Genomic DNA, 14,260 nt, shown 5'->3' on the forward strand with positions numbered 1-14,260 from the left:
TGCTAAACATTAACATAGGAGTGTGATTTACTTTCCTAGAGATATATTTGAGCCAGTATCACCCTAGGTTTGTAAAACATAACTTAGTTGTTTTGAAAATTAACAATTTACACAGGGAATTGAAGTGAAGCATTTTAAGAACTATCAATTAATGGCAATGAAGAAACAAGCATTAGCATTGTTTAGATGATTTCATCTAGCATGCAACATGAAAAAGGCACATTCGACTTAGAAATGTCGAGCGTAAATGCAGGCACCCATTACATACAATGAGTTGCCACCTTCCTGTTAAACAAGGTTCCAGCCTCTGTTCAAAGGACCACAGCTCTTGCAGGTTAATCTTTGTTTGTTAGTTGCTGTATTCTCAATGAATCCACATTTCTGGACAAAGTAAAGCACTCTGATAGTATTATCAAATCAATTTGTTTTGTAAACTTTTGTGGATATTATATGTAGCAGTTGGATTTATAGGCTGGGGCAGCATGGGCATAGAACATGGTGTGCAAGAGTGGACTATGCTAACCTATCTTTTCTCTTAACAGAGGGATCGATACTGATCATATAATCATTCCAGCAATCAGCAACACCAACTAACTACAAGAAACAATACTTCCAACACATTACTACAACAGTATTTCCAAAAGAATCCAGATTCGTCGTATGGTCAATTTTAAGGGTGTTTACAGAAGGAAGATACCTCATACAGAAGCTCTAGCATATACTCATATCTGAGCAGGCAGCCATAGAGGTTCAACTAGAAAGAGAGGAAAATTTGAAGGGAGCATATCTTCATTTGTACTTACAGATGCTAAAGCCAAAGAAATGCCAGGCTTTGCTCAAACACAGAAACATGATACTGCACAGTTAATTTACAATTCTTCTATCACTCAAAATATTTAGCTTAGCTAGTATTTTTTTTTTTTAGAGAGAAGGCTCATGCCCAGCTTTTACTAAAAGCATACGAGTTCAGTACAGAAACAAAATAAACTGCTGGGGAAGCCAGCGAACTAGAGAGGCACAAAGCAACTTGCAGACCTACTGCTGCTGGCACAGCACTAACAAGCCAGAACAAAAAAGACAGACAGACTAGCTCTTGATTGACTCATTTTCAGGACAGCAACAGTAGTCAATCCAGAAATTCAGAAGTCCCCACCCTGGAGACAGCCCTCTCCACAACACACAGGAGCCAAATGCAAAGCAATTACAGTGAAAAGAACTCTGCTCGGCCAGACGCTCGATCCTTTGGCGCCAGCTTGGAAGTCATGCCTTTACCTCCCCTCGCACCTCTTGGATTCTGGCATACAGCAAGAGCCTTGTAGCCTCCACATCTTCCTCCATCTTCGCCGGTACTAGAGTCCTCCATTGCTTCAAAAATGAAACAGCTTTATAAGGTAATTGAAGTACATCTGACATAAGTTTGTTGTTAAACACCCAATCATTCCTAAACAGCCAAATTGCCCAGGTTCCCGCCGCAACAAGGCACAACAACGGGGTGTTGCGAGCATTGCCTGGGCAAAGCAGCTTGTCAAGCAGCTCTGTTCTAGTGTTCGGCACTTTAGCCCAGCCTAATGCATCTCTAACACAACACCAAAAAAATTTAGCAGGGGGACATTGGAAAATTAGATGATCAACCCCTTCTAACTCCCCACAAAATTTGCACTCCACCTCACCAGGCCATTTCATTTTTTTTAATTGCTCAGCTGTTTGTATGCGCCCTTTTATCATTAACCAGAGGAAAATCTTAACTTTCAGCGGCACTGGGATACTTAGAATTTCTTGGGCTCTTCTGTCTCTTACCCCTCCAAAAATCATCTCTTTATAAAGCGACTTAGTAGTGTACCACCCTGATTTAGTCAGACCCCAGCTCATTTTGTCATCTTCTTCTGTTAACGTCACCCTCTCTAGAATCTCATGCAAATTATCCCACTCTTCAAGGTCTTGCTCACTTAATGATCTTCTTAATTTGATATTCCACTCCCCATTTGTACAAATTTGTTTGATCGTAGCTCTAGGAGCTCTACAAATATTGTACAGATATGGGAATTGAATTTTTAAAGCAGTATCTCCCACCCAAACATCATCCCAAAAGAAAGTATTTCCCCCACTCTCCACTTTGTACTTACTCCCCATCGTCATCCATCTTTTGACTTCATGAAGTCCCTTCCAGAATTGTGACCCCCCTTCCGCAGTTGTTTGGAAAAAACCACCACTCCCATAGTACTTTCTCCTTAGCAAGTTACAGACCGGATCTGCATTCCCCGACTCTAGTCTGAAAATCCACTTACATAGCAAGGCTATGTTCATCACTCTTGTGTTGGTAAACCCTAACCCTCCAAATTCTTTTGGTCTACACAGCGCCTCCCATTTAATCATATGATATTTCCTCTTGTTTTCCAATCCTTCCCAAAAAAACCTAGACCTTAGACTGTCCATCTTATGGTGTATAGATTCAGGAAGCAAATACATCCCCATCATGTACATTGGTATGCTGCTAAGGCAGGAATTGATTAAGATTGCTCTGCCCCCTTGCGATAGGTGACCACACTTCCATGTGGCCAGCCATTTCTCGATCTTTTCAGAGGGAATTCCTAGTTCAGCTGCCGAAAGTCTGCCATCACTGATTGGAACCCCCAAATATCTGATAGGCAGTTTCCCAAGCTTGCAATTGAATATATCCGCCACTCGTTGTGCTTCGCCCTCATCAGCCCCCACAACAATGACCTCGCTCTTCTGATAATTAATCTTCATTCCTGACATCTCTTCATAACAATATAGCAGGAATTTAGTCGTCAGCACACTTTCTTGTGAGTTGGCCATAAAAAGAATCGTGTCATCCGCGTATTGAAGATGTGTCAAACCTCCTGGAAATAAATATGGTACCAGTCCTTCTAAATGGCCAGTTTCTTTTGCTAAGTCCAACATTATTGCAAGAGCATCTGCCACCAAATTAAAAAGCAAAGGGGATAGAGGGTCGCCTTGTCTCAACCCCTTATGCGTTTTGAAAAACTCCTCACTCGATCCATTAAAGTTTATAGCCACTCTACCGTTTGTTGTTGCTTGTTTAATCCACCCTATCCATTTATCATCAAAACCCTTTCTCTGTAAAACATCGAATAGGAAGCTCCACCTCACTTTATCATAAGCTTTTTCGAAGTCTAATTTCAAAATTATCCCCGATTGGTGTGAACTCTTCAATTCGTGCAGGACCTCGTGAAGAATGACCGCCCCATCTAAAATATATCTACCTGGGATAAAAGCTGTTTGACTGGGGCTAATCACTTTCTCTGCAACCTTTGTCAGTCTGATTGTTAAGATCCTTGTTAAAAGTTTGAAGCTAACATTCAGCAGGCAGATCGGTCTGAATTGCTTAATTGTGTTAACATCCTTCACTTTCGGGATCAAAGTTATTACACCATAATTCAGTCTCCAAAGGTCTAAATCCCCCTCAAACATCATATCTAACATCTCTTTAATTTGGTCTTTAAGTTGTGGCCAAAATTCTTTGATAAAAGTCGCTGAGAAGCCATCGGGTCCGGGAGCTGTGTTAGATTTTATCCCTCTTAGAGCCTCCTCTATCTCTTCCATGGTGAATGGCCTGGTCAATTTATCATTGTCTTCTTGATTCAGCTTCCCCCTATTATTCCATATATCTTGACTCAGAAACACTTTTGGTGCTTGCTCAACCCCGAACAGCTTCTTATAATAGCCGTAAACATGTTCTTTTAACTTTGTTTGATCATTGATTTCCCTCCCCCCATCCTCGAGGGAGGTTATCATTGTTTTCCTTTTTCTCCCATTCGCCACCCCATGAAAAAACGATGTGTTTGCGTCGCCTTCCAAGGTCCACTTTGTGCCACTCCTAATTTGCCAATAAATCTCCTCAGCTTGATAGATCTTGACTAAATCCTCCTCTACTTGATATCTTTCGGCCCATTCTGCTGTTGACAGCACCCCTCTTTCAGCCTCCTCGTCTATTTTCTTAATTCTTTCCAACAATCTATCCTTGTATTTTCTTAAATCACCCCTCCTATTCCTGGCCCACCCTCTCATTAGCCTCCTGAGAACTGTCCCTTGACAATTCCAATGATCTAAGATATGTTTCTTCCTCCTTTCCGGCCACTTAGCTATCAGCCACTCTTTGAATCCTTCCTGGGTAAGCCAAGATGGATCAAATCTGAAAGCATCTCTCGACCACACCAGCTGTTTTTCTAATTCTACCAACAACGGATTATGGTCAGATCCCACTCTTAACAGACTTTTAACCATCGTTAGAGGATACATCTCTTCCCACGAAGAGGACACCAACACCCTATCTAAAACCTCCATGACAGGGTCTGCTTGTTTATTTGTCCACGTATATTTGCCTCCTGATCTATGAAGCTCCCTTAGTTCTGCCAAGGCAATGAAACTATTGAACTTGTCAGCCCACCTCTTATGTATATTACCGTTAGACTTCTCATCTGGGAACCTAATCATGTTGAAATCCCCACCCATCATAAAGGGGATCTGCATACTGTTACTTTTGTCTAAAATTTCCCTCAGAAAATCATCCTTCTTTTCCCCCTGTACTGGGCCATAAATGTTAATAATCCCCCACTCTTTACCATCCCTTCTATTTTTTAGTACCATGCTGAGAAAAAATTCACCCAAATCCATCTCCTTTACTTCGAACAGATCCAAATTTGCACCCAGCAGCAAACCTCCAGAGTGCCCGTTGGCTGGTTTAGTTATCCATTGAAAGTCTCTTCCTCCACAAAAATTCCTCGACTCCCTTAAATGAAAACTCTCTCTTATTGTTTCTTGAAGGCAAATGACCTCTATTTTATTCTGGTGAATCACTTCTCTAAGGAGCCCCCTCACATTCCAATATAACACTCTCATTATTAACTTGTGTTTTTTCTTTTGGTATCTCCCCCTACTTTGGCCGGCTCTATGCCTGCAGCCTCCGTAGTGGGAGATACACATCCCTCTATCTCTGTTGTCAAAGGCAGCCTCTCAATTGGGTCTTCATTGATCAACCTCTCTTTAGCAGTGTGAATCATTGACTGAGCTAACTCTCTGGCTTTAATTGTTTCAATGTTCTGATTCTGCTCCCCCTCTGAAGTTCCTAAATCTACACCTTCATCTCTAGCTATATTCACCAGCACAGATTCATCAACAGTATTAAAAATAGCATACTTATTTTTACCTGAAATGCCGTTCCTCACCGAAGTCCTTTGTTGAGCCTTCAGAGCAACAGGTACTCCGTCTCTTGCAATTCTTGAGCTTTGTCTTGTAGCCACCACTTTCTCTTTCTGCTTCCTTTTCTTCTTCTTCCCCGATGAGATAAAGCCATCACTAGTCAGCTCTTGCCCCTTCACTTCTCCAGTGATCATCTCTAGAACTCTGATATCATCCTCCATCCGATCCTTTAGTGAAATCTCATTTTCCTCCTCGGCAGCCTTGTTTTCTTGTATAACAGGAGTGACCCCCCCTATATTGTTACCATCTTCTCCTAATTCTTCTAAAACATTTGCTCCACTTACTTGAGATATCATCCCTGCATTAATTCCCTGGACCTCCTTCCCTTGTGAGCATAAAACCACTTCTTCTGCCTCATCTGAAATATCTGGGATATACTCAGGTATATCCACTTTCTCCCCTTCCCCCAAAGAGTCTTCCTCTTCTTCCACCATCTCATTGTTCTTGTGTCTCTTGTGCCCATGATCTCCTTCCCTTTTTTGGGTGTCCTTCTTCTCTTCTTCTTCTTTTTTTGATTCCCCTTTGTCAGCCTCATGGCTGTCCTGAGAGTCTTCCTCATCATCTCCTCTCCTCCCTCTTGATCTGTATGCAGGTTTGGGATCATCAGGATCATCTTGGTGATGTTGTCTTACTCCTTCAGGATTCCAAGTAATCCTATACCCAACTCTGTTTAGAAAGATCTCAGACGTCCCCCCTATCTTCAAAGGATCCTTGCAAAGGACTTTTACTCTCACAGCTTCTCTGTTCAAGCTAATTGAGTCTACCTCCATGGGATCTCCAATCAAGTGGGCAATTTTTTTCATAACTTTTTCAGATCTAGCCAATGGTGGGACTCCTGTAGCTCTGACCCAAACCTCCTGAAGCTCGGCAAAGGCCTCAATGGTTCTCTCAGTCTCCCTAACATTAGCTCTAGCATTGGATAATTCAAAGTCAAAGCCCTTGAGTCTTGTTAACTCCCTCCTAGCATCTTTGGATGGAAATTCCACCAAATATTTCTTCTGCTCCACCTGTTTAACCTTCCAATCCCACTGCTTATGTTTCTCATACAGGTATTTCATCTCCATAACAATCTTCGAGATCGAAGTCAGCCCACTTTCGATGGTTAGAATTCCTGTAACTGGACGCTTCTCCACCTCATCTTCCTGGACGACAATATGCAAACAATGAAAAACTTGACCAGGGTACTGCGGCTGATTTTAGCTTATCAAGTTGAAGCACAAAACACCAATATCATGCACGCATATATTCTCTAGTAGAACTTCCGAGCCCTTTTCCGAGCCATTTAGGAAGTAATCAGATATAGAAAAATTAAACTGAATAGTTATTTTGTACTACCATTAGACAGTATAGATCAACACAGTCATGGATTTTGGGGAAACAGATATTTGAGTCAGAAGATTTTAACTATTTCAGTCATGGATTTTAACTATCCACAGTGCTTCTAGCGCTGCAATTCAAGTTCACAGTGTAAATCGAGGATCTAAATCAATTAAGCAGCAAAAGCAACCTGAAGAAAGGAGCTAGCTACTGCTGAAGCAGCAATAGAAGTTGAGCACTAGAAGATGTTGAAAGGCTCTGAAACTCACATGGTTAAAGCAGCAACCGGCCAAGAAGGATGGGCCAAACATGTGTGTGGATCACGTAGCTTGTAAATCTGCCGATCCTCCCGCTTCACCGTGACGACCAAATCGGTGTCAGCAGAATCATCCGCCTCCACCTCCGCCTCCGCCTGAGAGTAAGTGCGATGAACAATACGTGCTACTATGTCCTGCTTGGCCGGGGAAGCAGTGGATCGGAAGTCGAAGGAGGAGAAGCTGCCCTTCCCCATGGCGCAGAGAAGGTGCCCCGGAACAATGCGCTTGGATTCCACCTGCAACTCAACGATGGACAGCTCCTTCTTGCCTGTGCCTGAACCTGCAATTCCTGGAGGGAAGACCATGACCTCCATGTAGTACACTGAAGCCGCGCCGCCCTTTGCCATGGAGCAGGCAACGAAGCGGTGGTCGCCAAGAGGCACGGCCTGACCGGTGAAAGGCAGGTTCGTGTCGAGCACCATCTCCCACTGCTCGGCGTCCATGTCGAAGGCGTAGGTGCCCTTGTCCTGGCCCTGCTGCTGCACCGACACCGAGAGCAGGATGTGGGAGCCGACGATGGCGTAGGCCGCGACGCGCACCGCCGGCGGATCGCGGTACTCCAGCGGGTTGAGACGGCACGGGAAGATGGGCGGCGGCGGCAGCTCGCGCCATCCGAAGTAGCCGAGGCTGTCGAGGACGAGGAACCATGGCTCGAAGTCCCGCCCGTTCACGACGGAGGGGCAGCGGGAGAGGGCGTAGAGCTTGCCGCCGTGCGAGACGAGGACGGGGTTCACCTTAGGGAACACGAGCCGGCAGCCGGCGCGCACCGTGGAGGTCTTGGGGTCGTACACGGTGGTCTGATCCAGCCCGACGCCCACGATCCGCGTCCCCACCGCCGCGAACGACATGCCGCGGCCGCTGGTGGAGTGGAGCAAACGGCGGACGGTGGCGCCGGCGGCGACCTCGATTACCGAGTGGGTGGGCTCCTCCTCCACTCCGTGCGCCAACACCATGTACACCGCTGGCTCCTTTGCGGCGGAACCCTCGGCTGGGGCCTCCTTCCCCTTCCCCTTCCTCTTCTTGTTCCCCGAGCGAACGCGGACAAGCCGAGCTACCGGTGCCGGTGCTGGCGCCGGCGCCGCTGCCGCAATTTTCTTCCTCTTCTTGTCCGGCATCATCATCTTCCCTCGATTGGAATCAGATTCGCCTCCCTTCTCGAAAACGAGTGGGTAAATGAGGTTAGCTACGATCAAACAAATTATTATTATTTGATGGAAAGTTCATTGAGGTGTCTTAACTTGTGAATGGATTCGATTTTCATCCTTCAACCAGAAAACTTTAACTTGTGAACGGATTCGATTCATCCTTCAACCAGAAAACTAATATAACGGGTCCCTAAACTGTCAAAACCAATAGATCCCATGGCGGTTTGGACGATTGTTTTGGGTGTCGTGGCGCCTACGTAGATATTTTGACTCGGTCCACATCTGATGTGGTATATGAAGCAAAATTTCATATTTTTAAATAAAACAAAATATATGGGCCCACATGTATGTGGCCCCACTTCCTCCACCTCATCCCCTCTCTTCTCTATCTCCTGCCCTTCTCCTTCTCCTTCTCTATCGCAACCTGGTCAGGCAGGGAGGAAAGGGCGGCTCCGGCGGCTGTGGGCGGAGGAGGAGGGGGTGGCAAGAGGTGGCCCTGGCTACGGCGGCCGGAGGAAAGGAGCTAGTGTCGATGGCGGCGTTCGACCTCAGCGAGCTCGAGAGGGTAGGAGCGGCAGAGAGCCACCGTTGCGTTCCTCACCCCGCCGGTCATCTGTCACGTTTGCCACGCCGGTCCTTGTGGGTCGGGGCAAGGGGTGGTGCAAGCGCGGGCGAGGATGCGTCGGTGAGTGCGGGGAGCGAGGACGAGGAGCATGGGGGCGGCACCGAGGGCGCAGAGGATGGCGGGGAGGGGCTTGGGCTGGGGGAGGCGGGCCTGGTGGAGGAAGGAGGAGGAGGAGGAGGAGGAGGCGGCGACTGTCGGGGTTCTTTAGAAAATCGACGACCTCTTGCAGCTCGAGTTTGGCCTGGTCGGCGCCGAGGACGTCGACGAAGGTTACACCATTCTCGGGCACCTGCTCGAACTTGCTCTTGGAGCGGTCGAAGTCCAAGCGCCAACCGAGGCTACCAGGGCTGGTGTCAGGATCACCCTGGGCGCGGCGGAAGACGAAGAAGAGGCCAGCGAAGGCAAGGAAGGGGAAGAGGAGGTTGCCTACGAAGGCGAGGAATTCGCCCAGGCCCGCGGCGTCACCCTCGACGACGGAGATGTCGACGTCGTTGGTGGCGAGGATGTCAATAAGGTCAGGGGCGTTGGGGATGACAACGGTGGTGTAATGACCGTCGATGGCAGTAAGCTACAGTACTCAGGTGGTGTCGATGTCGACGTCGATGGCAGTGTCCATTATCCACACGCGCCTTTGCACGCTACCGCAACTAGGCCCACAACGGCCTCGCGCGCGTGATTTTTCACTGCCGCATGTCCGATTAAGACTGCGTCGCCCTCTCCCTCGATTTAAAAATTGAAGATGTTTTTGTAAAAACTATGGTATGTCATCAGTATCCGATTCATGTCACGCGTAACATTCATTACAAAGTCACGACTCACGAGCAAACTACGAAAGAGAGTCTGTGTGATATGGATACCAAGCAAGCGAATGAAACTCGCAGAGTCCGTGTGGATATCACGTACATCATTGCCCAGATCATCCGATTCTGTTCGTACTACACGCCATGATTCCTGGAACATCTTAGCATAATTTCAAGTCTTTCAAGTCAGTCTCCATGCATGCTCGTACGTACTAGTAGGGATACTGTTACAATAATCCATAAAGCATAATTTCAAGTCAGTCTCCACGCATGCTCGTACGTACTAGTAGGGTTACTTTTACAATAATCCATAAAGAATCAGTTTACTTTCGAAAAGAATATGCCAACCAAAATAAAGGATGATCGAAGTTAATGATTTTGTCCGTCATCCATTCCTGCCCGACTTGAGATAAAGCTGGACGACAAATCAAGCTCGTTTTTTAAGCCCTCATTATTTGGCTTATGCTTATTCCTATAAGTCAAATTTTAAATTTTAGAATTTAATTTTGAATTTGACTTTTTGGTTATTTATCGTACTTTATTTTACAGCATTTTCTTTTGAGTCACTAAGAACATGTATATAAAAGATTTGCACACAAATAGTCATTTATTTGGCAATAATCGATATGTATAAGCACATGAATAAACGAATCAATGGCCTGTGATTATTTATCCACAGACACATATGCACAAATTAAATTGGCTCTACCCGTTGCAACGCACGGGCATCTTTTCTAGTAAGGTATGACAAAAGAAGGATACCAAATTAATTCTTACGGAAAATACAAAAGAAAATCTATAATGTATTTTCAAATAATATGTTATAATAATTAAGCATGTTTTAGAGATACAAAGAAATTTTAGATTCTCAATAATTCTTAAGATAACAATAGATCTAGTAAAAATATGTTCTCAAAAACAAAACATAGGAAGCATTGTTCCTTAAAATGAAGATGTAGTAGTCAAACATTCAAAAAATTTATCTTCTGCCGGATTTTATTTACACAGAAAGAGCTCCAACCAATTTAAAACGATTGTATTACTGTGAATACATGCTAATAAGATGCAGCACATACATGATATCAAATAAAAAAAAATCCTCATCTCTTGGTTCTGCATGCTGCAGCTATCTCAACAGGAAGCACTAGCTTCTGTAGTTCTGTGGGTCACAAGAATAAATCATGATTCCCAATAGGCTGGCGAACAAAAAAGAGGACCAGCAATCTTGTTTTAGTCTTAATACATCTCTCATCTTGTTTGTTCTTCCTTCTGCTGAGCCATCCCAACTCCCAGTCCCACTGCACCCACGAGCTACAAAACCAGGACAAAGAAAAGGATAGCAGTAAACTCTCAAGTGAGAAACCAACCACCAAAAACAACAGTCAATGGAAGATATAGAAAACAAACAAAATTGTATTTTCTCATAACAAACTTGGTACAACATTCGCTACCTAATGGTAAGAAGTAACGCATCTAGTGTGTTAAATCAACAAATCACTACTGTATGATCATACCCAGGTGTAGGGCCACCTATATCTGTCCGCGCCCCAACCGCCGCCACCACACTGCACTGTAGCTGCCTCTACCACTGCCGTGTACGCTAGCACACTTGGGGCTTATTCGGTTTGGAGGAATTTGACCCATAGGAATAAGAAAAATGAAGTATTATGAATGTTTGCACATATCAATCCATAGAAATTTTCTAAGAGGTTTGAGTGGATGAAAAAATTCATATGTTTTCTCTATAGAACTTATAGTAAGGGAAATTTTCCTTTGGTTTTCCTATACTTCAATCCTAGAAACCAAATGACACTCATAGAAATTAATCCTTAGAAATCCAATTCCTTTGTTTTTCCTCCAAAACAAACAAACTGATCTTACCAAAAACGGCCCGGCCTTCTACCGCAGCAACTACCTCCGCTACACCACTGCAGCTCGCTCCTTTCCAGTTGCTTGAGGAAGAAAGAAAGAAGGGTTAGCGGTCGCCGTCATCACAGCCGCAGTTTCCACCCCAGCGGTCTGCTTAGATGATGGTGAGGGAGGGAGATGGAAGAAGGTTGCGGCGCCGGCAAAATGAGTCATCACCGGTGGGGCAGTTATCTTTTAGAGTTGTGATTGTAAATTTGTCTAAAATACATGTTTTGATTTTTAGATAATGGGCAACACTCGGCCTCTGTATTCTTAGATGAATGCACACGGCCAAAATACAAGTTCTGATAGTCTTGGTTTCTTGGTAAGTCTATATTCAAAAGAACACAAACGTACATCCGGTCATGAGAACGAACCTTCTCAATATCCTCTATGGGACAATGGCCCTTTTCTTCTTATCCTTGTTCTTCTTCTGCCCTTCCACCATTTTTGCCTAGGTGCAATAGATGTGTTAAGAGGCGCGCGTGGCAACACTAAACAAAGCATGGAGACTTGGACACAAGCTAGCTAGTACCTTCTGCCGATGCACACTGCCGTTGAGCTGGTTGGGGTCAGGAACATCCTTCACCGGAGGAGCCCCTCTACCTGCGCCATGATCAGCCACGGCTTCTCCTCCATACCTCACCACCACCCCCTCGTACTCCACCACGAAGTCGTCGTTCTCGTAGACACGCACGTTCTCCAGGAACAGCCTGTACTCCTCTTCGATGTCGGCGTTGGCGTCGTACACGGCGGGCACCGTGGACGAGGCCTCCTTCTCCTCTTCCCCCACCTGCGCCTTCTTCTTCTTGCATCCTGCTGCCCCGCCGCCCCAGGAGGAGGAGGCGGAGGCGCTCCGCGGTCGACGGCGGATGCCGCGGCGTCCCTTGACGCTGGTCCTCCCCGCGGAGCCGATCTCGCCGGCGGCTTCGGGAACCTGGTGGTTCGGCTTCGGCATCGCTGGGGATAGTGGGGAATTCGTTCGATCGAGAACCAAGGTGAAAACGAAGCGGGTTGTGTTTGGCGGTGCGGGGCGAAGAGAGGCGACGAAATTTTGGGTGATGCGCCTGTGACCGTGCGAGATGGCCCTAGCTAGCTGTCGGAAAACTGGGCCACCGTAAGTTGGGCCGAGATGAGCATTATCTTTTTTGGGCGGAATAAGTTCATCTGAGGTCCCTTAACTTGTCAACGAATCCGATTTTCGTCCTCCAACTGGAAAACTAGATACAACGGGTCCCTCAACTATCAAAACCGGTGCAGATTAGGTCCCTCGACGGTTTTGAGGGTGGTTTTGGCTGACGTGGTGCTTACGTGGCTAATTTGACTCGGTCTTCATCTGACGTGGCAATGACATGGCGCTTACGTGGCAATTCGATCTAAAAAAATAATAAACCCCGTGGGACCCACATGTCAGTTTCACACAAATTAATAAAAAATGGTGGGGCCCACGTGGCCCCACATGTCATTCTCACCCCCCTATTCTTCTTCCTCCTCTCTTCATCTCTCTCTCCTCTCTCCAGACACGATCGAGAGTTAGCGGTGCGCGGCGGCCGGCGGGAGAGGAGGGAGCGGCGCGCAGCCGTGGAGGCACATCTCCCGCGGCTGTGGGCGGAAGAGGAAGGGGCGGCGGGAGGTGGCGGGAAGCGGCGGGAGGCGGCTTTGTCCTAACTCCTGAAGAACTAAGCAGCAGCAGAGGACACGACGTGTCAGAGATCCATGCGAGCGAGGAGGAGAGGAGAGGGAGGGGAGAAGGTGTGCGTGCTTACGTCACTGTCGAGGGCTACGGCGGCGGTGGCGCGGTGCCCCGGTGGCCCGGTCGGACGGCTCGATGGCAAGCAGCGTGTCGAGGAGGTCGAGCGCCGGCGGCGAGAAGTCCCTGAACGTCTCGGCGATCTTCCGCCGGTACGGCCACTGCGGCTTGAACAGCGTCACGTCCGGCAGCTTCGCCTTCACCCAATACTATTTCGACGGCGACTCGCACAGCTTGAAGATCTTGTGCAGCTGCTCGATCTGTGTCGATCAGCAATGGCAAATCAGATGCCGATCCATTTCATCCACGCATAGATGATATCATGACATATAGATGGAGAGTTAAGGTTATAATATTTATTTATTTACCTTGGTTTGGCTGGGCAAGAATGCAAGATGGGCTTGCCGGCGAGAAGCTCGGCGAGGATGCAGGCATGCAGCCGGTGCTGCAGAGGTCGATGGCGACGCCGTACTCGGTGGCGCCGAGGAGGAGCTCGGTGGGCGGTACCAGAGCGTGACAATGCGGCTGGTGAGCGGCTGCGGCCTTGCGGCGTCGAAGAAGGTGGCGAGGCCGAAGTCGGCGATCTTGAGCATGCCCGTCGCCGTCGGTGAGCAGGTTGGCGCCCTTGATGTCCCGATGCAGCACGTCCCGTTCATGGCAGCTGCGGAGCCCGACGAGGATCTGCGCCATGAAGCACTTGACCTGCGGCTCCGTGAAGTGCAGCCCCGGCGTGGCAGTGAGGTCGTGGTCCATGTACTCGAAGACGAGGTAGAAGGGTGAGATTAACATGTGGGGCCCACGTGGGCCCCACCATTTTTTAATTAATTTGTGCGAAACTGATGCCCATACCTAATTTAGTAGTACTCTGGAACTTCCTTCGCTATAAAAAGTATATTGGTAGCAAACTAAACATAAATCCTATCTTACTGTAAAGTTATCCCTTACTAACTCCTTAAGCTTGACATGCAAAGATGCCACATTATTATCCACTAACAAGATGCCACATCATCATCCACTAACAATCATCACATTTAAACATCATGCAAACATGCTATATCTTTATTTTATAATTTAAAAGCTTTTCAAATACAAACATGTTAAATTATCATTCAACATAATTCACATAATGTTTTAATGTATATCTTTATTATGTTTTA

At 46.6% G+C, this 14,260-nt stretch overlaps 2 protein-coding genes and 1 pseudogene across 4 annotated transcripts; 1 reads left to right on the top strand and 2 right to left on the bottom strand.

Annotated features, from left to right (window-relative positions):
• Window positions 1-659: 659 nt before the first annotated feature.
• On the bottom strand, window positions 660-8,054 carry LOC127771060 (uncharacterized). 3 transcript variants are annotated; one of them, XM_052296870.1, is made up of 3 exons: window positions 6,828-7,012; window positions 5,189-6,383; window positions 660-1,365 (listed from the first exon to the last, which is right to left on the bottom strand). In XM_052296870.1, the coding sequence occupies exons 1-3, from the start codon at window positions 6,867-6,869 to the stop codon at window positions 1,202-1,204; spliced, it is 1,401 nt and encodes a 466-aa protein (XP_052152830.1). In that variant the 5' UTR covers window positions 6,870-7,012; the 3' UTR covers window positions 660-1,201. The 3 variants fall into 3 exon arrangements, with proteins under 3 accessions (XP_052152830.1, XP_052152832.1, XP_052152831.1); XM_052296872.1 differs by lacking the exon at window positions 5,189-6,383 and having other exon boundaries at window positions 1,215-1,365; window positions 6,828-8,054; XM_052296871.1 differs by lacking the exon at window positions 660-1,365 and having other exon boundaries at window positions 6,208-6,383; window positions 6,828-8,054.
• A 182-nt stretch (window positions 8,055-8,236) lies between these two features.
• On the top strand, window positions 8,237-13,883 carry LOC127770257 (uncharacterized; annotated as a pseudogene).
• Window positions 10,566-12,311, bottom strand: LOC127772153 (uncharacterized). The gene is made up of 3 exons (XM_052298142.1): window positions 11,889-12,311; window positions 11,731-11,807; window positions 10,566-10,756 (listed from the first exon to the last, which is right to left on the bottom strand). Exons 1-2 carry the CDS (start codon window positions 12,309-12,311, stop codon window positions 11,745-11,747), a joined length of 486 nt encoding a protein of 161 aa, XP_052154102.1. The 3' UTR covers window positions 10,566-10,756; window positions 11,731-11,744.
• Window positions 13,884-14,260: the final 377 nt, after the last annotated feature.

Source organism: Oryza glaberrima, chromosome 4, assembly GCF_000147395.1.
Source record: "Oryza glaberrima chromosome 4, OglaRS2, whole genome shotgun sequence".
In the NCBI taxonomy this organism is placed as follows: domain Eukaryota; kingdom Viridiplantae; phylum Streptophyta; class Magnoliopsida; order Poales; family Poaceae; genus Oryza; species Oryza glaberrima.

Excerpts from the sequence above, each read along its gene's own strand:
- LOC127771060 (XM_052296870.1), bottom strand. The coding sequence starts at position 6,869 with ATGTTTGGCCCATCCTTCTTGGCCGGTTGCTGCTTTAACCAT. Across the intron at positions 6,384-6,827 it reads CCGGTTGCTGCTTTAACCAT|GAAGATGAGGTGGAGAAGCG; the intron begins GTGAGTTTCAGA and ends ATTGTCGTCCAG. Across the intron at positions 1,366-5,188 it reads GGTGAGGAACGGCATTTCAG|CAATGGAGGACTCTAGTACC; the intron begins GTAAAAATAAGT and ends TCATTTTTGAAG.
- LOC127772153 (XM_052298142.1), bottom strand. The coding sequence starts at position 12,311 with ATGCCGAAGCCGAACCACCAGGTTCCCGAAGCCGCCGGCGAGATCGGC. Across the intron at positions 11,808-11,888 it reads GCAGTGTGCATCGGCAGAAG|GCAAAAATGGTGGAAGGGCA; the intron begins GTACTAGCTAGC and ends TATTGCACCTAG.